This window comes from Octopus bimaculoides, chromosome 11, assembly GCF_046866305.1.
Source record: "Octopus bimaculoides isolate indiv1 chromosome 11, ASM4686630v1, whole genome shotgun sequence".
Lineage (NCBI taxonomy): Eukaryota > Metazoa > Mollusca > Cephalopoda > Octopoda > Octopodidae > Octopus > Octopus bimaculoides.
In genome coordinates this window covers 40,091,018-40,116,500 of record NC_142938.1, presented here as the reverse complement: position 1 = coordinate 40,116,500, position 25,483 = coordinate 40,091,018, and the positions used below count along the sequence as shown (strand labels likewise).

At 34.4% G+C, this 25,483-nt stretch overlaps 2 protein-coding genes and 1 long non-coding RNA gene across 8 annotated transcripts in view; 1 reads left to right on the top strand and 2 right to left on the bottom strand.

The window, feature by feature from the left end:
- Positions 1–2,202, bottom strand: part of LOC149133265 (uncharacterized) — an 11,064-nt gene extending 8,862 nt beyond the window's left edge. The window contains exon 1 of the long non-coding RNA XR_016243649.1: positions 1–2,202. This exon is cut by the window's left edge and continues 1,681 nt beyond it. This is a non-coding gene — a long non-coding RNA (uncharacterized LOC149133265).
- LOC106880632 (adenosine 3'-phospho 5'-phosphosulfate transporter 1) overlaps positions 1–5,343 on the bottom strand; it is a 34,063-nt gene extending 28,720 nt beyond the window's left edge. For 2 of the 6 annotated variants that reach the window (XM_089359841.1, XM_089359840.1), the window contains exon 1: positions 4,832–4,964. Coding sequence is in view for 1 of the 6 variants with exons in the window: in XM_089359838.1 (XP_089215964.1) it covers positions 4,832–4,854 (23 nt within the window). In the remaining 5 variants the exon portion in view is untranslated. Of the gene's footprint in view, positions 1–4,224; positions 4,353–4,831; positions 4,971–5,202 lie in introns of those variants that run through there. The other 4 variants (XM_089359839.1, XM_089359843.1, XM_089359838.1 and 1 more) reach the window with 4 other exon arrangements.
- Positions 5,344–5,529: 186 nt separating this feature from the next.
- LOC106883096 (proteasome subunit alpha type-6) lies at positions 5,530–24,736 on the top strand. Its single transcript, XM_089359844.1, has 7 exons — positions 5,530–5,861; positions 13,851–13,945; positions 18,508–18,589; positions 20,060–20,215; positions 21,484–21,662; positions 22,881–22,975; positions 24,622–24,736. The coding sequence occupies exons 1-7, from the start codon at positions 5,786–5,788 to the stop codon at positions 24,677–24,679; spliced, it is 741 nt and encodes a 246-aa protein (XP_089215970.1). The 5' UTR covers positions 5,530–5,785; the 3' UTR covers positions 24,680–24,736.
- The last annotated feature ends 747 nt before the right edge of the window (positions 24,737–25,483 follow it).

Here is a 25,483-nt window from a genome sequence, read left to right as displayed (position 1 = left end):
TTTGTTTCTCTTCATCAACAAACCTCAGCTTCTTCCCTCATCATTTCGAAACCTTTGTCTAGTTCCAGTTTCTTGTGGAAGTGATTATCAGCAATGTCCTCCAACTTTTCAATGTTCATGTATAAAGATTTCATGTCTTTAAGCAGACATCTTGAAGTTGGGGATATCATTCTGTTTTCGTATCAGATCACCTCACTGAAAGGCAGGTCATTTGGGATCCTCCCTTCTCACATGTGGCATATATGGCTCAGCCCACAACGGTGGTGTTGTTGCAATAGAATGAGGAGGCAGAGTATCTGTGTACTAGCCAAGACCTCATTGTTGGTGACTTGATCAGTTCACTTGAAGTTTGTTTGACATCCAGATAGATTATTCTTTTACTGTTTTACTTGTGACAGTCATTTGACTGCGCCCATGCTGGAGCACCACCTTGTAGGGTTTTAGTCAAAGAAATCAACTCCAGGACTTTTTTAAAAAAAAGCCTAGTACTTATTCTATTGGTCTCTTTTGCCAAACTAAGTTACAGGGATGTCAACACACCAACGTTGGTTATCAGGTGGTGACAGACACAGATACAACATAGATATATATATATATATATGATGGGCTTCTTTCAGTTTTCGTCTACCAAATCCACTCACAAGGCTTTGGTCAACCTGAGACTATAATAGAAGACACTTGCCCAAGGTGCCACACAGTGGGAGTGAACCCGGAACCATATGGTTGGGAGTAAGCTTCTCACCGCACAGCCATGCCTGCATCTAAAAAAATAGGGTTGTCTGTACACATGGGACTTGGAACCACACCTCTATGTTTTCACAACAAGTGTGCTATCATTACACCCACGTACTCCTAGATAGACATTAGTGAAAATTGTATTGAACATGGAATGTCTCTTGTTAGCCATGGAGACTAGAATTAGCACAGTTCTGGCATGTTTCCAAAAACCACTCCTCTGGCTGTGCCACTCACAGTTCATATCACTGAGTCATAAATCATTATCATCATTGTTTAGTGTCCATTTTCCATGCTGGCATAGATTAGATGGTTTGACAAGAGCCAGCTACACTCCAATCGTCTGTTGTGACAGGGTTTCTATGGCTGTTGTAAACAAAAGAGCTCAGAATGTACAGGATAACAACATACAAGTGAGACAGTAAAACATGGACAAATGCATGTAATACAGTTCAATGAAAATTCATATATATATATCTTTTATTTTTTACTTGTTTTAGTTATCAAACAGTGGCCATGCTGGGGCACTGCCTTGAATTATTTCGAGTCAAATGAATTGACCCCAGGACTCATCTTTTTTTCAGCCTGGTACTTATTCTGTTGCACTCTTGTGCCAAACAGCTAAGTTATGGCTATGTTGTTGTTGTTGGCACTCCGTCGCTTACGACGTCGAGGGTTCCAGTTGATCCGATCAACGGAACAGCCTGCTCGTGAAATTAATGTGCAAGTGGCTGAGCACTCCACAGACACGAGTACCCTTAACGTATTTCTTGGGGATATTCAGCGTGACACAGTGTGACAAGGCTGACCCTTTGAATTACAGACACAACAGAAACAGGAAGTAAAAGTGAGAAAGTTGTGGTGAAAGAATACAGCAGGGTTCGCCACCATCCCCTGCCGGAGCCACTCACAACGCCGGGTCTGGGAATCGAAACCGCGATCCTATGACCGCGAGTCCGCTGCCCTAACCACTGGGCCATTGCGCCTCCACTCAGCATAAAGTAATGTTTTTGTAAAGTCATTATTGATGCACAATGAAAAGAATTCTGTCAATGTTGTTCTCATATGTTGCTTATTGACAGCCATATATCAATATATCCTCATAATTTCTGAGCAATATCCTTTGTTCATCTGTTAGATGAACTTGCAGTCTCACTATTTCAGATGCTCTTTCATGAACTGAAAATCCTAAAATGGGTGCAACTGCTTACCCTAACCCATTAGATATTGACTAATTTCGTTATCATAGCAGCTTGGTCATTTCCCGTCAGGGTGTAGATGATGACGTAACTGACTTCACTAAGGCAACGATTTCAACATTGCACTGGCGTTTAAATGTTCTTCAAAGAGTCTTATTATAAGGTACAACCCAAGGTGCCATGCAGTGGAACAACCCAGAACCATGTGGTTGAGAAGCAAGCTTCTTACCACACAGCCACCCCTATATCTTTTATTCGACTCAAAAGTTAAAAAAAGTGACTCGAGAATTTCAAGCATTGCAATGGTCAAACTAACAGTGCATGTTCAGACAGGCAAAATATACTGGGACATTCTTATGAGATTCAACTTCTCTCATTGCAATTGATCTTCGTCTATAAAGAGATAGTCTTTCTGTCTGTTTTTCTGCTTTTGAATAAGATGATAAAGATTTAATATTCTATTTCAAATATAATAGTAATTTTCCCCTTTAAGACAAAAAAAAAAAAAAAAAGTATCAAGTATCCGTGATTCCAAAATATCTCATAAAAATATGTATAGGGAGAATTTCTATCTTTCAAGTCTACGTCACTCGCAAAGAAAAAAGAAAGAAAAAAGGACGGACGGCGGTAATTGACAGGATTCTTTGAAGTGTCGACATTTTCAACTTGATTTTTTTTTTCTTAAATGGGAAAAAGACTTTTTATTTGTAATCTTTATCATCTTAATCAAATGGCAGGAAAACAAACTTTGAGTTTTAGTATAATAAAGATAGATAGAGGTTTGAGCCAACAGAACAGTCTGTCCCTCATGCTTCCGCCTTAAACCTAGTATATGCTTGTTGGGAGAGAGGGCTTTCAGACTTCTGTGATTGATAGATAAAAGAGATTTGTCACTTTGAAGAGTAAAGATGAACTCAATGAGTTTTGAACTCAGAATCGGAACAAATATCACAGCACACTCTATTCACTACATTACTGATGTTGCCAATAAAATTGTATACATATATACACGCACACATTGCGTATGCATGTGTGCGTGTGATATTATTATATATATTATTTGGCTATAAAGTTATATAAAACATCAAATATCTCAGCATATTTTGCCTGTCTGAACTGTTAGTTTGACCATTGCAATGCTTGAAATTCTCGAGTCACTTTTTTAAAACTTTTGAGTAGAATAAAAAATATAGAAGTGGCTGTGTGGTAATGGTTCCGGGTTCAGTCCCACTGCATGGCACCTTGGGCAAGTGTCTTCTACTATAGCTTAGGGCCGACCAAATCCTTGTGAGTGGACTTGGTAGACGGAAACTGAAAGAAGCTCGTTGTTTATATATATATATATATATATATATATGTGTGTGTGTGTACATATTTATATGTTTGTCCCCCGCCCACTATCGCTTGACAACCGATGTTGCTATGTTTACATCCCCATAACTTAACTGTTCGACAAAATTGACCGATAGAATAAGTTCTAGGCTTACAAAGAATAAGTTCTAGAGTAGATTGCTTTGACTAAAAACTCTTTTAGGCGGTGCTCCAGCATGGCCGTAGTCAAAATGACTTCTGCAAGTAAAAGAGTAAAAGAATACTCTCATGAATGAATTCTGTTCCTTCTGTTTGTGCCAGCCAGTTAATAGTGGAACTCATTAGAGTAGACTGTCAACTTTGATATAAATATCTATCTACTTCATACATCGTACTGAGTTTTATTCCAGATATGTTTGTATCACGTAAAATGCATCTGTGACATACTTTATTACTGTTATATATATATATATATATATATATATATATACATAAAAAAATTGAATCAAGAATATAAAAACCTCTTAAAGGGATGTCAGCATCCAAGTTCCCCGGTTTTATCCAGTGTATCAGTGTGTGTGTGTGTACATTCAGAAATCTATACACGAATGTGTTTAATTCACCATGAATGCTTTATATATTTAGGAAATTCTAAGTTTTTGTTAGACGTTTTCGCAAAATGTACGTGGTGCGTATAAATGTAAAATATACAAGCAGATGCAAAAGTAGAAAGTTGAAATAATAGATTAAACGAAGTTAAAGAAATGAACCAAGTAGGTAGAAGATGTAGATGTCTTTTTGAAAGAGGCAACTAAAAGGCGATGTTGATATTCAATGACATATTACTTATATCGGAATAGTAAGTCGCACTCACGGTAGTATCAAACAATGTAGCGATTGAATAGATTTACTCCAAAGACAAACCAACGGTTTAAAAGAAACAAAAATATGAAAAGTATCATAAACAAAAATGAACAACCTTGGAGATATAGTGATGTTGCTGCTGCAGTTGAAGTAGAGAGATAAATGATGATATATAAACTGAGAGGTCGGTGGGAATGGTGAGTTACGAGAATTCTGAAGTCAAACAGAAGTGAAAAGTTGGCACAGCTTCGGTGTTTTCATTTATTTATTTAAGGAATAGTTTTCCCCTCATTTTCCATATACGCAACTGTATAATTCTTAGGTTAACTGAATTTTTTAAAAAGTAATTGTGATAAAAAATTTCAGGCACAGGATTAGGGGTTAGGGTTAGAGTTGGGGTTAGCGTTAGGTTTAGGGTTTTAGGGTTAGGGCTAAGTAATTGTGCGGGTGTTAATCTGAAAAATTACCGTGGCAAAAATAAAATATTGAACATGTGAAAATTGAAACTATCAAAACGTAAATAAAATATCATTTAAAAAAAATTATAGTAAATATATTTAGCAATCAAACAATAACTAAGCACTCCTTAAAGAGGAACACTAACATTTTAGTATAAGAATTTAAACTTATTCCAATCTAAAAAAAAAAAAAAATGCATGGAGTTAGAAAAAGCAGAAAAGAGTTGCCCTATTAGAAAATGTGTGTATATATTTTCTACATACATGCGGCTGGTTATTTTCATCATGCGAGTAACACAAAGCTATATAGTAAACAATGGACGAGTGTATAATCAGCGTCAGCAAAATCCATGCAAATATAGCGACGAAGTGACGTCTTCCAATTTGTAGCTGGAATCGTTGTGTTGTTGATGGAGAGAGTGATGGTGATGATGATGATGATAACATAGAAGATGAAATATTGATAGATTCTATGACGGTATTAAACGATAATTTTAAACGAAGAGTTCCGATGTCATGTTTTTAAAGCCTTAAGAACTTTTCCTGATCAAGCGATATTAACTTGACAGGAAAAGAAAGAAAGAAACAGAACACACCTTGCTTCCTTATTTTGTAAACAAAGTGAAAGTACTCACCTGTGAAAGTGGTGAAGCTTTGTAAATCACTTAAATTTTTTTTTTTAATGTCATAAAGTATCTATATAACTTGATAATATATTATTAAACACTTTCTATTGTACTTGGGTCATTTTAATTAATAATTCTTGAAGTTTTATAATATAGCATACAACACTTTTTTTTTTATAAATAAGTAAAAAAAAATATGACAACTTGACAAGTGGTGTCCACAAACAAGCGAATTGCGACTGCAGATAGACCGGGAGGGGGGATGTTTTTATGAAACAACCATCACGTGTCAATTTCCAATTTTTCAATTTTTTCTTTCTTTTCTTCTTTCCTTCTGTCTTTCTCTCCACCCACCCCAACTTCCTGTTTAACCGGCGGAAGTCGAGCTAAACACCCACAATGCATTAGTAACGGCCATTATTGTTCAGCACCGGAAGTTGACAAAGTTGCCGTCTCATGTTCCTTGTTTTCCATTCAGACGTCCAAGAAGAACTCTGTCGAAAAAAGAACCACAACAAACTACGAAGCTTTCTTCATATTTCAGTTTGCTTTGTTCTTCAAGAACAGTTCCTCAAAGAATCATCCATCTAAAATGTCTCGCGGCAGCAGTGCTGGATTCGACCGGCACATAACTATTTTCTCACCTGAGGGGAGACTCTATCAAGTCGGTGAGTTGATTCTCTGGTCCAGGCTAGTTGGGATCTTTTACTAAACTGTTTTACATCTTTTCAGTTTTCTTGTGCATTTTTTTCTTTTTATAGATGAAAAGCGAAAATCCATCAGTGTCGACTACTTTGCAGTAACCTTTTTAGTATATCAAAAAGTAGGGAGGCTTGAAATTTATGGTTTCTTCTAATATTTGTTAGATCTGTCCGGCTAGCTAAGTTGAATCAATTTTGAACACTGCTTAACGCTATTTCTTCTCTAATACTGCTAAGGAAGGTGTATAAACGTTCATACTCACCTATAAATCCGACGCCTTGAGCCTGATTTTGGAACCAGTACTTACCAAGTTCGAACTGTTGTACAGTTAGGGCCCTTTACATCCCGAGGTTAATTTTGCTTTTCATCCATCCGTCTCGGTGTTTAAAATCTGAAACGGAAAATAACTTGGTTGATTCCGTTGCGCATGCAAATATGTTACGAGGAAATGAAATTCCGGGTGAGAAACGCAATAAATTGTACTTATGTTAAAAAGAATGGGATGATCACGGATAAAATTGACAAGCATTTAGTTTAGAAAAACAGACAGCGTGTCGTTTACATTCAACGTTATGAAATAGCAGTAAAATCTCCGTTTGAAACTGAAATTTTCAACATAATCTTAATCATATCAAATAATGCAATCACCAAAATATTTTAGCTTTTAAAAGTTCTGCCCTGGATATCCAGAAATATGCTAGAGATTGAAGTTAATTGTGTTTTTATGTAAACTCTTCTGCATTTGTTTAATTAACTTTGTACCTGTTTACTATATTTTCAAATGGTCCACAGAAAAAGCACCCAGTACCCACTGTAAATTGGGTGGCATTACGAAGGGCATCCAGCTGCAGAAACCATGACATTGGTGCATGATGCCGTCCTTGGACCCACTGGATCCTGTCATACTGCAATCCATACCAACATGGAATCTGGACATTAAATGATGATGATTACAAAACAAATTCAAATATAGTAGACTAAATAACAATCAATAGGGGAAGAATATGCGGGAAATGTGCTATAAAGTCTGTCTGATGCATTTCCAAGCCCCGTTAGATTTCATTACTCAACACAGCTCATTATCAATTTTCTGCCAATTAAATTTGAAAGAGATTATAATCAAGCCATTTCAAATGAATTTGTTGGCACTCATGTGCAGATCTCATTGATTTACTTTCATCGTGTAAGTCCTGATGTATGAAGACATTCACTTCTTGATACCTTTTAACAAAAGATTTTTGCCTATACTAAACAGAAATATTCATCATCTTTTTAATGTCCACTTTTCTATTGCTTACACAGATCAAACAAGATTTGTCAAAGCAGAATTTCTGTGGCCAGATACTCAATAGCCAACCCTCACCTGTTTCCAAGCTATATAATATTTCCCTAGTTGTTTGAACATGAACAGTACATTAGATGGACATCATTTCAACGAAGGTTTGGCTGTGTGAAGCTTACTTACTAGCCGCATGGTTCCATTCAGTGCCACTGCGTGGCACCTTGGGCGAGCGTCTTTTGCTATAGTCTCAGCCTGACCAAAGCCTTGTGAGTGGATTTGGTAGATGGCAACTGGGAGAAGGGGAAGAAGCCTATTAAGTGCGTGTGTGTATATATATATATGTATATATATATATATATATATATACACACATAATTGTAAATTTTCTTTAGAAAATCATAGAAAGCATGGAAGTGCTCAAGTCAAACTTGAGACACTAGGCAAGTTCAAGAGATACAAGGAAGAAGTTCAACTCAGCAGACTACGACTGGTGTATGCATATATGGATTTAATAAAAGGAATTGTTTTAAACATATATGAATGTTAAAAATATGCAAGGACGGAGTATAGATAAAAATATAGCTGAGGATAATGAAATATAGAAAGACGTTTCGTTTAAAAATTATGGAATGCAGTGAGTAATAAAAGTTTAAAGAAGACTTTTTGGTACCATACTTTAATGAAATGAAGTATTCCTACGATCGTTTCAAGGGTCCATTTCAAAAGTACGCGTGAATTTTACGATACACTTCAAAGGAATGCCCCCATCATCAGGGAAAAGAGAAGAATAGTGCTTGCGCCAGAAATGTGTTTGTTTTGGAAGTATTAATTTATGTTTTATATAAGGAGTTTTAAAATAATGTTAAACACCCTTTATGGAATTCAATAGATGATGCTATAACATGGTTCCATTGCCTCCCGAGTAAGCATAAGACTCATTTTATACAATTTGACATTTTGGGTTATGTTACTTACTATCTCCCTGATATTATTAAATAAGGCACTGATATTTGCCCGGGATTTTGTCATCATCCCTCGATCTGATATTAGTATTATCCTAACCGTGAGAAAAACGTTGATAAATTTTAAACATCATAATTGGATTAGAAGCGGCTTGATGAACTACTTTGATATCACTGTGGGGCCATCAGATTCAGCCAAGGTGACATACCTAGTGGGTCTCTATCTACTGTCTCAAATTAGGAAAAGCTACCCAAACATATCTGGTGAGCTATACAGAGATGACGTTCTATTTGCAGTAAATGGTTCATCTAAACCGGAGATTGAATGAATAAGAACATTTCTTTAATCTCAATATTGTATTCAAGACTGACACAAAAATAGCCAACATTCTAAACGTCACATTAAATCTAAACACAATGTTATACTACCTGTACAGTAAACCAAATCAAACATTGCAATATATTAACATCTCTTCTAATCATCCGAAATTAACCATTGATAGTATTATCACCGCCATCTCCATTAGAATATCCAAACTATCAGCAAATGAGGAGATCTTCAGTACACATGCACCAACTTGTAATCATGCCCTAAAATTAAGTGACTTTCAGGACCATATTTTCTACATCACTGACACCAAACGCAAGACTAAATTAGCTAATTTAACACCTCATAGTAACTCTGATATGAGTAAAATAACCCCCTCATTAAATCATAAACCTATAAGAAGACGTGTCATTAACCCTCTTAAATTTTATAATTCTAACACTAGAAATTTTGATGCTCCCTCTATGCCCGAACACCTGGATGGGGTAACTCACTCTAAATGTAGGAAAAGACAAATTATATGCCCCGCGCCCCCGTTTTCGCTAAGAGTTAAAAATCTACCGGAACAGTTTTTAAAAATTCTTAAACTAAATTTCCCCAAGTACCAAAAATCCTACCCTTTATTTAACAAAAATGCTATAAAATTATTTTACTCTACCATGCTGAACTTGGGTTCAATTATCGCATCTACAAACAGGAATAAAATTCAACTCCAAATTAATAAAAGCCCAGATCATAGGATACCTAACACAACTTCAAATAACATTAATAAAACTAAAAGTATAAATAGGAAGCTTAAAAGTTGCGATTGTAGGGACCCTGAATTATGTCCGCTCGCAGGTCTATGTCTATGCAAAAATGTAATATATAAATGTACAGTGACAAATGAAAAACAGCAAACTAGGGTATATATAGGAAGTACCAATGACTTCAAAAAACGGTATAGAATACATGTAAATTCTTTTAATAGGTTAAAACAGAAACTCTACAGTGCTAACAAGCTATATACATAATTTAAAATTGCAAAACATTAATTATACATTGTCTTGGTTGATCATAGATGAGGCCCCACCACACAATACCATTACCAGCAGATGTCAACTGAGTATAAAAGAATCGTACATAATCCCTTGCCTTTTAAATTCTAATGCTTTAACCCTTTCGTTACTATATTTCTGACCAAAATACACCCCTCATGAGTTTCAATTAAATTCTAAAATAATCATGAATTTAGACTAGTCTCATTAAACACCTGTAACTTTTTTATTTATCAACATATTAGTGTGATATTTGGAACATAATTAAAGAAAGGGTTCTTAATCAATTCTATTGCATAATTTTTGTCTCTAAGTTCTCCACGTACTGGGGGGGGGGGGGGGTACTGCTAGTGTCTCTCACATGTAAATATTGGTTCAGCTTCACGAATCGTACTCGTTCATAATACTGGAAATATATTCATCGCCAAAAGGTTCCTGATTGCTCCAGTAATTTGTTATTCTGGGTAACTGTCTAATACCCATAATAATATTTATGGCAAAAAATGCCCGTATTTCATCTACAGTTGCAGGAAACCACAAGCTATCTTTTTTTTCCGGTTTGTTTACATTCTGCGTAACGGTTTGTTTCTGCAGTAATCATTTCAAACAAGCATGAAAAAGAAGTCTAAAGGTTTCGCTTCCTGAGAAAGACTATGGGTAGACCCTGTTTCCTTAGAAAAATTGTTAATAAAAATATTTAAAAAATCTTTTTCTGGTGTAAAATCATCCTCGCTGTCGCTGCTTTCAGTTTCGGATACAGAAATATCCGATTCATTATCGTTCACCACGTGCTTTTGTAGCTCATTCATTCTTTTCTTTGATATCTCCATATCTTCTGTTGAAAAACCTTCAAATTCGGAATCACTGCTTGATAGCATGAAACTCCTCTCCATCTTCAAAGTTGAAAAAAATTAATGCCGCAAAAAATGTGGAAAAAAAATCTTCCAAAATTCACTGAGTTCAAATATCACGCCAAACAATGTCGGAGACAATAACTCAACTGTTTGCAAAGTAAAATCAGGTGTTTTAACGAATGTACTACAGCCGAGTTAGTAACAAAAGGGTTAGATAAGTTCTCTGACGCCATTCATTCGTGTAACCATAGATATTATTCAACTTTCAAGAGTAAATTTAAATTCGAACTTGCATAGTAACATTTTCTATAGTACAACAATTTATAATTTAAAAACATAAAAAATAAAAAAAACTCCCACCCACCTTCTTAACAATTTCTATAAATCATATTTCCCTTATATAAAACATAAATTAATACTTCCAAAACAATTAAATACATTTCTGGCGCAAGCACTATTCTTCTCTTTTCCCTGATGATGGGGGCATTCCTTCAAAGTGTATCATAAGATTCACATGTACTTTTGGAATGAACCCTTGAAATGATCGTAGGAATACTTCATTTCATTAAAGTATGGTACCAAAAAGTCTTTTTTAAACATTTATTACTCCCTGCATTCCATAATTTTTTAATGAAATGTCTTTCTATATTTTTATCTATACTGCATTATATTTATATATGTATATATTTATTTGTCTTTGCATATTTTTAACATTCATATATATTTTTATATTTCTATATCTCTATATTTTGAATGTATTGATATATGTTTAAGACAATTCTTTTTATTAAATCTGTATATGTAATACACCAGTCGTAGTCTGCCTGAGTTGAACTTCTTCCCTGTATCTCTTAAACTTATATATATATATTTACATGTGTGTGTGTGTTCCCCCTCCACTACTGCTTTACAGCCAGTGTTGGTGTGTTTATGTCCCCATAACTTAGCAGTTCAGCAAAAGAGGCTGATAGAATAAGTACTAGGCTTAGCAAAAAATTAAGTACTAAGGTCACTTGTTACAACTAAAAATTCTTCAATGCAGTGCCCCAGCATGGTCACAGACTGAAACCAGTTAAAGATAAAAGAAATTATTCCATTTTTGTATGGCATGTTTGTGTACAATTAGTGTGTGATATCAAGAAAGGAGACATGAACACATGTATATCTCACGAAGCTTTGGTTGGCCTTTGGTTATAGAAGACACCTACTCAAAATGCTGCATAATGGAGCTAATCCCAAAACTGCATGGTTGCAAATTGTTTTGCTTAACCACACAGTCATATCTGTCTATTCTAGATTAAAATAGAATTGTTGTTTTATCAGGTTGGTTCCAAAATAATAATTGTAGATTTTAGTCATCAATTTTAATGCAATATGTCTTAGTTCAAACTAAAGTTTATTTCACAAAATATTGATTTCAAATTTTGGCACAAGGTCAACAACTTTTGGGGGAGGGGTTAATTTGGTTACATTGACTTCAGTGTTCAGCTGGTACTTATTTTATTGACTCTTGAAGGATGAAAGGCAAAGTTGGCTTTGGCAGAATTTGAAGTCAGAACATAAACATGGATGAAATACCGCTAAGCATTTTGCCAGGCATGCTAACAATTCTGCTAGCTTGCCACCTTATTTATTTCACAAAATATTAACCATTAAAATCTTCTCATTTTCATCAACAAGAAACAAATTTGGGGGTCTTGAACTGATGAAGTCTTTGAAGGCATTTTGAGCTACTGTTTGTTGAGGAATATTTGCCAGAAGATATGAAGATACTTGAAAAAGTGCTAATCAGTTGGAGAATGTCTCAGGAATAAGTTGGGTGAGATGGAATTTTATAGCCCAGAATGTTCAATTTCTGCTGTCATTTGCAAGAACTGGCCTGGCTTTATCATGGAGAAGAATTTTTAGTTGACCACTATCGAACAAAATTATTGCAATCATTAGTGTATTTTGATTTCCTGACAACACTTCTCTACTGTGTTATTTTCACTAAGATTCAAGAAATAATAGTGGAAGATACCACTTGCTCACCACCAAACAGTGATCATGACTTCCTTTTGATGTAGCTTTGGTTTGAGAAAGTGTATATTGGTATTTCACCTCTGTCCAGCTGCTATGCAGAACATAGTCATTGTAGAGAATCCATTTTTTGTCACATGTAATGAAATGGAAAAAAACATGGGGTGTTTTTGTACAAAAGGAGTGCAGAACAGATGTGGTAATGACAATTTTTTTCTTGCCTCATTCAGCTTATGCAGCATCCATTTTTGACTCTTCATCATCATTTAACCTCCATTTTCTATGCCGGTATGGGTTGGACAGTTTAACGAGAGCTGCTCAGGCTCCACGTCTGTTTTCCCAATGTAATCCAAGTATCAAACAACTGTTGAATGATTATCTTTTAAGTAGTTTTGTTTGAGTTTTTTGCTTCAGTAAAGGCCTTTAATTGGTCATTGGTTACAGAAACTCACCCTTGACCTTCCTCATCTTCTAAGTTCTAAGTTACTGCTACAGAATTTTTGGAACCAATGTGGAGTACTACATTCATCAACAGTTTCCTGGCCAACTGCTTGACTGATACTGTAGGCAGTTTCTGCTGCGCTCAAATTCTCTTTTTTTCTGTCTTTAATTTTATTGCCTAAAATAAGTAAGGAGAAATAGTGAAAACAAAGGCATTAGCATAAATCAATAGATCAAAGTCTGCACTTTAGAATAGTATATTACAGGGAAAATAGTTGAGTAAAAATTTATTTCAAAATAATCATCAAAGTTTAAAATAACAAAAGTCACTGTTATGTTGGCACCAACCTTAACCCTGTTGCATTCAGGTTACTCTGCCAAATGTTTTGAATTAATCCTACATTATCTTATAGCTTTCAGATTTCAATGATGTGATTGTTTATTTTAGAATGACATTGTAGGGTAGATGTAAGAGGTCTGAGCTGGTCAGTTTGAATATGAAACAAGTAGAATATTTTGGCCAGATCTGGCCAGTTTGAATGCTGGAGGGTTAAAATGGGACGGACATATATTGAATAATGTGATACAAGATACACTGTGTTTGGCATTCGGGAAGAAATGCAAGCAATGATCACAATCTGAAGAATTTAAATCATATCTGAGTTATCATTGCTGACCAGGGACTAAACAACAATAGTTGAGATTGTTGATAGCATTTGTAGTTGTTTTATTCAATTTTAAAAAAATATATATATATTCACAAGGTTGATTTTTTTATTTTTCATCTATTTTTGAGGATAATTTAATGAATAAATTGATTCAACTAAATTTCTTAAACTAGGGAAATTTCAGCACAGATAAAAACGTGATTCTTGAAAATCAATAGAGCAGTTATTGTTCTAATGTTGTATTTGTGAGATTTAGGTTATGTATGTAATCTGTTGTAGATTATGTAGCCTTGTCATTTTTGCTCTTTGCAATTGAATATTTTATTCTCAGTGTTGAATTAACACTTCTTTCTGTTTTTCAAAGAATATGCCTTTAAAGCTATTAATCAAGGAGGACTTACATCTGTTGCTATCAAGGGAAAAGACTCAGCAGTTGTAGTAACTCAGAAAAAGGTTCCTGTAAGTATGAAAAAAATGTATAAACAGTATTTTATTTTGAAATTTGTTAAAAATGATGAAATTCATTAAAAATAAATTAGGAGAAACTATAGCTTAATTTTCCGAGCTAGAATTTTGACAAAACTTACTGGGAAATTTGATTGAAATGGATTTCTCGGTGGTAAGTAACTGAAGAATGATGTCTATCAAAATATAATTATTGTAACTGTGAGACTTGGCTTGTCACTAAGATAACCCAGTATTTTTCAGTCGTTTTTTTCCTTTGACATCCACTTGTAGATAGTTGTCTTGTATCAGTAGAGTTTGTGAGTTGTCCACAGTTAGGTTAAGGGATATGAGTGTAATCTATTTTTAAGAGCATAATGGTTTGAACTAATCACCTGTTAGTGAAAGTTCCTGGCCACTTGGTTAAGGCGTTTGGTCCATGATTGTCAATGTTATTGGTTCAGTTCCTAGGTTGGATAGTACATTGTACTTTTAAGCAAAGATCTTTATTTTATGCTGCTCTAGTCTACCTAGCTGAATGCCGTTGTAGATCTTTCTCCTTCCAGTTGTCATATCCTGGATATGTCACTGAGTCAAAGGTTTGGAGATGTGGAAGAGTGTCTATGTCTGCTCACAGTTACACAGGTAATCTAAAACAATTAGCAAAAGCATGGTACATGTTACCAAGCCATACTCATTCACAGGTGATGGCTGACTTTAAATAAGAGAGCGACTATATGTATGTCAGATTAATTAGCTGACTGTAGGGGTAGCTGTCCTTATTTTGTAGTAGATGGGTTGTTATTGAAAAGCTCAAGCTGTAAATTAATTGATGTAATAATTTCTGTAATTTTTTGAATAACATTCCCAGAATTTCATTTTTATGGCCAGAAAAGACTTCAGTATTGTCCAATTACAAAGGCTCAAGTATTACATTGAAATATTACTGACATATCAGTGTTGTCACTGCTCACAAACATCTATTCCACTAATTACCAAAGACTGTCAAGATGCTATGACCATAGCTTCCAGTTGTTTCTTTCTGCCTCTTCTGCTAAGACAATAACCTCTGCTCATCTGAACTTGCAAGTTGTTTGCAAACCCACTTTATTCACCCATCTTTCCTTGTCATCAATATTGTGTCTCATACTCAGATTCTGCACTAAATACATCGTCTTCTCATTCTATCCCAGAGCAACAATGCTTTGAAATTGCTCCTGTTTTACATGCAGTTCTCATTAATTTCAAGTTCAAATTGGACATCAACCACATGAAACTTTTAAAGATCTCAGCTTGTAAACTTCTGTTTAGAAGCTAAGATATGTGTTAATTACTGAGTTTAACCCTTTAGTGTTCAGAGTAATTTGTCACATGTAATGCTTATCTGTTCACATAAATTTTGATTTATTCAGGTTCAAGTGGAGTGTTCACAATATTTGCTTGTAACTTTGTTAATTTTCTACATGCAGATTCTGAAATTTTGTAAATGGGTGCTTATATGCCAGTGGTTTATAATTACGTAATTTTAGCTGATCTTTCTGACTAAATTTGACTTTTATGGACAGGTAAATTTAATTAACAGGTGTAAAAACAATAACATTATGAATAAACACTAAAATTCATATTCTTAATACATCTTACCTGTTTGATTTGTTACTAAAATTATCCCAGATGCCAACTGCCAACAATTTTACATTTTTCAAGATGAGGTACATTAGTTTGAATTAATTAAAATACAGGTGTAATTTGGTACAAGATTTTATTCTTTTTCTATATTTCATTCCAATGTTTACATTGAAAATAAAGTACAAAACTCCTTTACTAGTCAATATACCATTGGCTATGTACTTTTAAACAATTTAACGAATTCATTTACATAACAATGCATCTAATAGAAAAATCTCATTAACAGGTGAGACAAAGATGAATACAGGTGTGTAACATACTGAAAATTAATATGTATTACTTACTTTCACATATTATTTATAATAAAATGACAAGGAATATACAAAATAATATAGTTATGACATATTTCTGTCATGAAACTGCCCAAGCACCCTTTACACAAGGGCACTTTGCAAAACGAACACATATATGAAGTCTCAATCTGATACCCCTTTGCAGTTTTTCTTTTTTGCAGCGAACACAGTCTGCAAACTTTTTTTCTTCCATTTATCTTTTCGACTTTATGAAAGTCAATACTTTCTTTGTTGACATCCACCTCAGTTAATTTTGCTTTTCTCCCAGCTCTGTGCTTTCTAGAAGAAAAGCCTTCACGTAACTGAGATGCGATGTCAACCCGAAATTTCAAATGGTCGTAGTCTTTTGGTGGTGGAGGTACCTTGTGGCTTTTTACATATACAATATATGAATTTACTATAGCTAAATTAACTAAAAACCACAAAATGTACCTCCACCATTTCTTCCCAGGTCGACCAACTGGGTAATATGCCCGATATTGGTCAGATTTACCAACCCCACCCATATATTTGTTATAACAAATATTTACTAGGGGTTTCCCCCCAGCGTCAACACCAGGTTGTTCAGTAGAAAACAGAAATAAAATCTGTCTTTTGTCTTTGAAGGCAGTAGCTAATAAATTTTCTATTTGCATTTGTAAAATGTCCTCTCTTTTTTTAAATTTCGTTTCCATTTCACGGGGTAAACCATTACGGTTTCCTGTAACAGTACTGCACATGTAAGTACTTACACGGGCAAGATTTTCTGCCAAACCCACTGAAGAAAAAGAAACGGTCAAAATAGAGGTGTTGGTGCTGATGGTGAAATGTTTCAGTAAGAGACCATACAACGTCATATTCCAATCCATGCAGTCTGTTTCCATTATATTTTTTACCTGTGTAAACATCAAAGTTTACACAATATCCAGTGTCTGATTCACAAACTTCCCATACCTTGATCCTCCATTTAGTAATAAGTATGGCAGGCATGTACTGCTGAAAATGTACTCTGCCCTTATTGCCTATCATGGCTTCATCTACACTGAGATTTTTTCCAGGCAGATACACAGTTTTATAATTATTAACAAGTAGGTGCAGGAGTGGCTGTGGTAAGTAGCTTGCTTACCAACCACATGGTTCTGGGTTCAGTCCCACTGCATAGCACCTTGGGCAAGTGTCTTTTACTATAGCCTCAGGCCGACCAAAGCCTTGTGAGTGGATTTGGTAGATGGAAACTGAAAGAAGCCTGTCATATATATGTGTGTATATATATATATATATATATGTATATATATATGCGTGTGTGTATTTGTGTGTCATGTTTGTCCCCCCAACATCGTTTGACAACTGATGCTGGTGTGTTTACATCCCCGTAACTTAGCGGTTTGGCAAGAAACCGATAGAATGAGTACTAGGCTTGCAAAGAATAAGTCCTGGGGGTCGATTTGCTCGACTAAAGGCGGTGCTCCAGCATGGCCGCAGTCAAATGACTGAAACGAGTAAAAGAGGAAGTAACTCAATTACAGGATGTACTTTGTACAGGGGGTAGTAGTTTGGGTCATCTTTGCTGGGGGCATTAGCAGAATCAGTTAAATGTAAATACTGATATATTTTCGAATACCTCTTCTACAACATTATACTTGAGATATATGGACCCCAGCAGTTCCACAGTCAAGGAAGCTGTTTAACACCAAACATAATATTAATTGTGAAAAACGTTCTCATTTCCGCAGTATAAGTTGGCTGCCATAGTGGATCGTTTCTTCGGTGAATAGAAATTAAACATTGCACATATTTGTTTGTTTCTTCCACATTTGCGAAAAAAATTTCTGGTAAAAATAAAAATAGTTAGTCCAATGGTTGAGTGTCAGGAGGTAAATTGTGTTGTGGACCAGTGTTTTCTGTGAAATCAGGAATAGTGATTGGTGTTGACCATGTTGCCATGTTTACGGTATCATTTTTATCACTTTTGTTCTCAAAATCTTCCTCATCTGACAAATATTCACAAATATCAATGTCGGATTCATCCGAAGGCAAAATACTCCTGTTTTCATTTATATTTTCTATATTGTCAAGAGTAAAACCTTCAAAGTCAGAATTGCTACTTGCTGACAACTAAGGTACACACTTCTCTTCAAATGTTGAAAAAACCATGTGGTCTAAATAATTCAACAGTATTTATGCTTGAATAAAGGTGGGAAAGGCTTCATCTTGCATTATCTCAAAGCTCCGAGAATTCAATAACATGGTTTGTTTATTTTTTTAGCGATTTCGTAGAGCTTTCGAATACGGCTGGCTTGAACAAATAAAGGGGAATTAATTTGGCTGGGTACGTCTGGTTTGAACACTAAAGGGTTAAACCCTTTAGCATTTAAACCGGCCATATCCAGCCCTAATATTCTACATAGATCTAACCTCTCACACCTACTCTGCAATGTGTTTTTAAAAATAAGCAATCACATCTTCAAAACCTCATAGCTACAAGATAATACATGATTAGTTTTTTTTTTTTAATGAAATAAATAAACATTACATTTGACAGAGTAATCTGAATGTTAAAGGGTTTATTATTATTAAAAAGAGAATTTCTTGGAAGTAAATTGCATTTTTTTGTTTTAGGACAAGTTATTGGACCCTTCCACTGTAACACATATTTACCAAATAACTGATCACATTGGATGTGTGATGACTGGTATGACAGGTTAGTGAAACTTTTACTTATCAGTTCATCTGTTAATTACAATAGTTTGTCTACTGTCATATTGAATATAATTTTTTTTCACGTCTGGTGCTACTGTATAAGTTGTCCTACACTTTGAACCATCTTAGTGTACACCACCACCATCATCATCATCATTTTTTTTTACACCTGCTTTTCTTCCATGGTAGCATCAGTTGGATGAGACTTCCTGACATAGTATTCTGCAGTTGGATGCCCTTCTTGGTGCCAAGCCTTACTAGCCTAGCTGCAGGATATAGACAAATGGTGTCAATACAAAGACACAGGGTCACATGCATGCACACACGCAACAGCAACAACTTTTCCATGCTTGTTATGCGGATAATAGTAATAATGGTACACCTCTTCCACGTGACAAATGATATGTCCTAGTCATTATAAATACTGTCAGTCAGTGTTGGTAGGAGAGAGTATGAAGTAAACAGTCATAGATAGTCACATCTTTACTTGTCTAACTAACTATACTGCTATACCAGAGTGGGCATTATAACAGTCCAGATGAAAGGATTACAACAGTGGTGATAATGAATTAACAAAGTCACAAGGAGATACAAAACTCACAAAGTTTCTTGTGCAAATTTTATGGTATACCTAATGGTAAAATTATGGAAAAATTGTTGGCCAGCTCCTGTCAGACCATCCAACCCATGTCAGCATGGAAAACAAACATTGTCTTCAAGATCTTCTCCAAGACATAGTCCACCTCAATAGAAAATAAGTCTCTCAAATCGCAATTCATAGATCTGTGATGTATAAATGGAAGTCTCTCTTTCACTGTAACAAAATACATAATACAGTACATTGCAAATTTACCAAAAAAAAAAGAAGACATATTTGAGAGATGAAAAAAATAAAATGAAGATGACAAAGGAATCTCTGTGTGACCAGTGCTAGAAATATTGGCTTAATTCTCTCTTAGGTTAAACTATACCGCCTTAAAAAAAGAGTGGACACATTGGATAATGTAATCTTGGATACACTTTATCTGAATAAAAGTGGATGCTCATAGCTGAAATGCATAGGTTTTCTCAATGAGATATGGGGTTAAGCAACAATAAAAATAAATCAAAAGTTTTTAATCAATACTTATTTTAACTAGTATGTCTATTCTGAACATTGCTGGCTATAACTCTTAGTGTGGGCAGTTTTCTTCTCTAGATAAGGATGAATATTCTAATATAGGATTGGTGATTAATCCTTTAACATGAGTAAATGAAATCTAAGCCAGACTTACTGAAAATATGTACTGCCTATTGTTGTTTTATTCTTTGATACAGTAGGTGTGTTATCATTAAATTTGAAAAAAATTGTCTGGTTCTTTTTTTTTTTTTTTTTTTTTTTAGAAATTTTTACATTTTTGCCTTTTTAAACTGTTTTGACCTTTTTTTATTTTATTCATTGTTTTACTTGTACTAATTTATATCATTACAGCTGACAGCCGTTCTCAGGTTCAGCGAGCACGTTATGAAGCTGCAAAATGGATGCACACATATGGGTATGAAATACCTGTGGATATGCTATGCAAACGTTTAGCCGATATTTCCCAGGTTTATACACAGAGTGCAGAAATGAGACCACTTGGTTGCTGTATGTAGATTGTTTTTCTGTTTTTCAGTTGTAACAACTGTTATTTCCATTATTTTCTTTAGATCAACTGAGGAATTGCCCATTTCTCTTTTTGGCAGAATTCTGCTTGAAGCACCCCTTATAAACCCACATAACCTATTCATTTTGTGTGTGTGTGTGTGTGGGGGGGGGGGGTTCTGAAAATTTTTGCTGATTTGTGTTCTACACATGGGAATTCATACAATTATGCAGAAAAAACACCAAAAAAAAATTGGGTGTGTAGTTTAAGTGTTATGTAGCTGTTATTTTTAGCACATTTCATGACCACCTCATATCCGCTTCATTTGTTTGTAACTTTGATGTATTGCTGTTTTTCAATATCTTTCTCCCCATAAATACATTTAAAGTGATTTTTTTTTTCAAAAAAAATTTTTTCTTAGTCGTGTGAATCCCCATGTATAGAATACAAATTTGCAAAAATTTTCTGAAAATACCAAAAGCTGAAGTTATGAGGGATTATATGGCATTCTTAAAGCAGAATTCTGCCTTCTCCATTTTAATACATCTTGGTTAGTTTTTGTTGAAGCATTTGCTTTTGTAGGCAATTTGAAACAGGTAAATTTATTTACCTAATCTTTAAGTATGATATTGTAGATATAGTAAGGTTTAAATTCATGACTGGGTAATGAATGTGAGAATTGGTAGAATATAGAACAGTAAAACATTCATATTTAGTTGCCATTTTACATTCTTTATTGAAATCCCACCCAGGACAACTTTGAATTTCAACCTTCCAAATCAATAAAATAAATACCAGTTAAGTACTGGGGTTGATATACTCAACTATATCGTTCAAGGTGGTACCCAGCATTGTTACAGTCTAATAAATGAAAGCAGTAAAAGAATAATCAGCTCCTTAACCCTTTAGCATTTAAACCTACCTTTTTTTCATTTATTCTGGCTAAATCTCGCCTCTCATATCTATCCTACAATAACATTCTGAAAATAAGTGATTACATCATTGAAATCTTGAAGCTACGAGATAATGCATGATAAATCTAAAACAATGTGAATGAATTAGAATAATCTGAATGCTAAAGGGTTAAATGTACAGCTGTTATACTTCATTGTCAAGGCTATCCTTAGTTATGTTTATGAACTTTTAGATTTTTCTTCAGAATTCTTTTGTTTAAGCTGCATAGTTTTCCATCATTTGGAAAATGTGTAAATTTAACTAAAGTATTATGTTAACTGTTCCTTAAGCATGGTGAAATTTCTATATTTCCTAGGTATCATCCTGATTGGCATTGATGATGAGAAAGGCCCTCAAGTGTACAAAACTGACCCAGCAGGTTATTATTCGGGTTACAAAGCTACTGCAGCTGGAGTTAAACAGTTGGAAGCTAATAATTACCTTGAGAAAAAAGTTAAAAAGAAGCAGGACTTCACAAAATCAGAAGCTGTAGAGGTAATAGTTATGTTTTGTGTAACTATGTTGACATTGGGAACATCATTTTGTATCAACTATGCATATTTGTAATTAAAGTATATATGTGGGCGTACAGACGTTTCCATGTTGGTGTGGATATAATACAACGAAAATTAATATTAAATCTGATAAAAACTGTACAAAATAATCCAGTTACTAATTATGTATTTCATCTATAAAATGTTCAGGATGCAATACAGTTGTACGCTGACCATTTCTAACATTACCTGGTGGTGGATAAAATATGAGACAGAAAGCTATATATTGAAAATAGTAGTGAGAGTAAAAAGGGGTCTGGAATAATGGGCTCTTTTTATGCTAGCTTACATTTGGTACAGATATGATCTAGAGTACCCAGATCGACTGTTTTCATGATGGCAGTGTGTTATAATTTCACTTGGGACTTGAGTGAAGCTTTTGATTTGTATATGTCTATGTATGTTATACTGCAGTGTGGTATTTGTGTGGCTCTGTAGGTTGTAGAACACACTGTATGCTATAGAAATCACTAAATTGGTAGTCCCTTAAATATCTGGAGTACTGTGGACAACTTGATTTTTATTTTCAAGGCTTAGAGGAAGAACAACAGAGTCTTAGTGAGTGTTGTGGCAAAGAGACAAAGTTGTCATCAAATCTGAAATCAACTTCGATTGTTTTCCTCCAACTGTTTCTAAGAATTGTTCAATAAGTCACCTAATCAATATGTTACATGTGTGTGTTTATTATATCATCACCAATAGTTTACTCTCCATTTTCTCTGCTGGTTTTAATTAGGTGGGTTTACAATTCAGTATATGGCCAAAATGTCTTTCATTTGGATTCACTTGACTATACCAGTAGTTGACTCTCTCTTCCACACATTTGCTGATACCTTTAATACCTAGCCATTCTTTCAACTCTCATCCTTTCATGCAAATTGACATTCATATTCACCTTGTTTCTCTCCACATTTGTACACATAATCTACCTTTCATATGAAGAGTAAAACTCTTTGTTGGTAGATCCCAAATATCTTTTATCTTTCTTCTGCTGTTCCATTAGATTGTGGGCAACATCTACCTACTTTTTAACTGAGGTTGATGTTTTAGCATTTTTGCACAAGAAACTAAACACTTCTGTTTCTGTTTTGTAAATACTTCCGTGGAAATAAGTATATATTAATGTGTGTGTTTATATGATATATTTTCCTTTTCCTAGGTGGCTATTTCCTGTTTATCAACAATTCTTTCTGCCGACTTTAAACCTACAGAGATTGAAGTTGGTCTTGTTACTGTAGATAATCCAAAATTCAGGTAATAATTCATTATTGTACTGAATAGATTCTAAATTTTTAAAAAATAGTCATGCTGTGGTCTAAAAAATTACATAAAAGTAATTATAGAACTCTTAATCTTTTAAATTTAAATTTTTAGAGAATGTTTGTTGTTGCTGAAGATATTAGTGATTTATATACCTTCAGTTAGTCTCTTTTAAATATAGCTACAGCAAAGAATTGTGCACACAATTATAAATGGTTGACATACATGTCTGGAATTACATACACTGTGTAACAAAATTTTTACTTTTTTTTTTCTTTGGTTAATAAAAGTTATTTTCTTTTCGCTTTTATGTAGAAATCAAAGGAAATGACTACTTATTCCCTTCAAACTTTGCTTTTATGACCTGGATATCAATGTTTTGAATCTCTGATCTATTTGCCAGAACATTTCAGACAGATTCAGTGCTTAATTGCTGAAGCAGAAATATTGTTATAGCAAATATTCTGCTCAATGCCATAGATTTGCTGGTCAGTTGCTTGACCTTAACTGCTTGAGCATGTCTCTTTGTGACTGATAATATGTGCACCTCTGATGATGAACAAGAATAGTGTGAGGGGTATCATAGCCATGTTTTGAGAGGGATTGTTTCGGATTTGAATAAATTTAACAAAAAGCAAAAGTTTGAAGGAAATATTAGGCACTTTTCATACTTTTGTGGAGTAAGCAAATATGAAATAACAGTTGCTTCCCAAGGACAAAAATCGTGTTACACTGTTATTTTTTAATCTAAATCAGCCTTGAAAGACAGAATTCTGATCTAAGGCACTCCATCTGTATTTTTCAAGACATTTTATGTGTCCAGTCATTTTTAAATAGGATTCTTTACTCTTACAAACTACAAGCTAACCTTGCTAGTGTTGATGTCACAAAATAAATGAACCCAGTTCACAATGTATAGTTATTTGTCATGTGCACATACTAACATTCTACAGTATTGCTTGTCACTGCCTGAGTGATGATATATTTACATTCCTTGTTGACATTATTACCACTTGCTCTAAGCTTTTGAAAACCTGTAAGCAAAAAAGAAAATCTCCTTACTTGAAATACAGATAAGTTTGCAACAGGAAGTGCATCTGGCTGTAAAATTCTGCTTCAAATAAGTCCCCGTCCAACCCATGTTAACATGGAAAAACAGGCATTAAATAAACGTATGACCTTCTCCATCTACCAATTTCACTAATTCTTAAGTAGAAGATCCTTATCCTCAGTGCTATGCAGTGAGAATGACTGAAAGCACATGGCTGCAAAGCAAACTTCTTATAAACAAGACCATGTTTGCACATTTATATTGTTACATTATATGTATGGGCATAGCTGTGATTAAGAAGTTTGCTTTGCAACCAGGTGCTTTTGGATTCAGTCCAACTCTGCAGCACATTGGGCAAGTGTCTTCTGTTATATCCTGAGGCCAACTAAAGCTTTGTAAATGAATTTGGTAGATAGAAACTGTTGTTATTAGACACAACTTAACGAAACATTATGATGGAAGGTTGTAATTTAATCACAAGAGCTGGTGGTTAGTTGTTTCATGTTGAAACGGTCTGTTATAGGTGTAGCACTCTCTCATATAATGCTTTGTTCTTATCTCCTTTTTCTTTTTTCTTTTTTTTTTGTAGAACATTAAAAGAATCTGAGATAGAAGCCCACCTTGTTGCCATAGCAGAGAAAGACTGATTGAAACACTGAAACTGTAATAATCCATTTTGTTCAAATAAACTTCATTCTCACTAAGATTTCTTGAATATAATAATTTTGCCCCAGTCATCAAATCTTTTAAGTTTGGTTGTAAATAAACCATCGACATTCTCGGTCAATGCGCTACAAAGGGCACTAACTGAAAATATAGTGTTGATAGAGTGGCTACCATGTATGGATTGTAATGGTTCTTAGCAAACAACAAAGCATTCAAAAGTTTTTGAGTAAAAGTATGTTAAAGCAGGAATGTATAGTTCATCTTTGTGTGTTTAAATGTTACAGGTGTGATGCACATACATTTGTAAACTGTGATTGCAGTCATGAGCCTTTATTCAGGTTCTGATGTCCTTACTGTACCATCATCATTTCAAAAAACTTGTAGAAGTGCTAACATTAACTACAGGTTCCCAAAGATCTCAGTTTGTCACTAAAACCGTATCTTTGGTCCATAGTTATTCCATTGGATGTACAATCTGTTACCAATAACCAAATAATTAGTAGCCTTTCTCATCTACCCAAGATAGGAGCATATAAGCAAGTGATTCTTGCAATGGGGTTTCCTTCACATAATAGCAGGTTGCCATAGGTTTGGTTACTAACTTTCAGGTCATCATAATTATATTACAAAAATCAAAAATCATTATTTCAAGAATAAAAATTGGTGGTATCCATACTGTGTTCTCTACACTGTCTCCGTGTATTAGCATGATCAAAAGTAAGATGGATTTAATTTACATTTTTGAAATTGAGGTATTTGCTGTAATTTCACTTATTGTAAAAAAG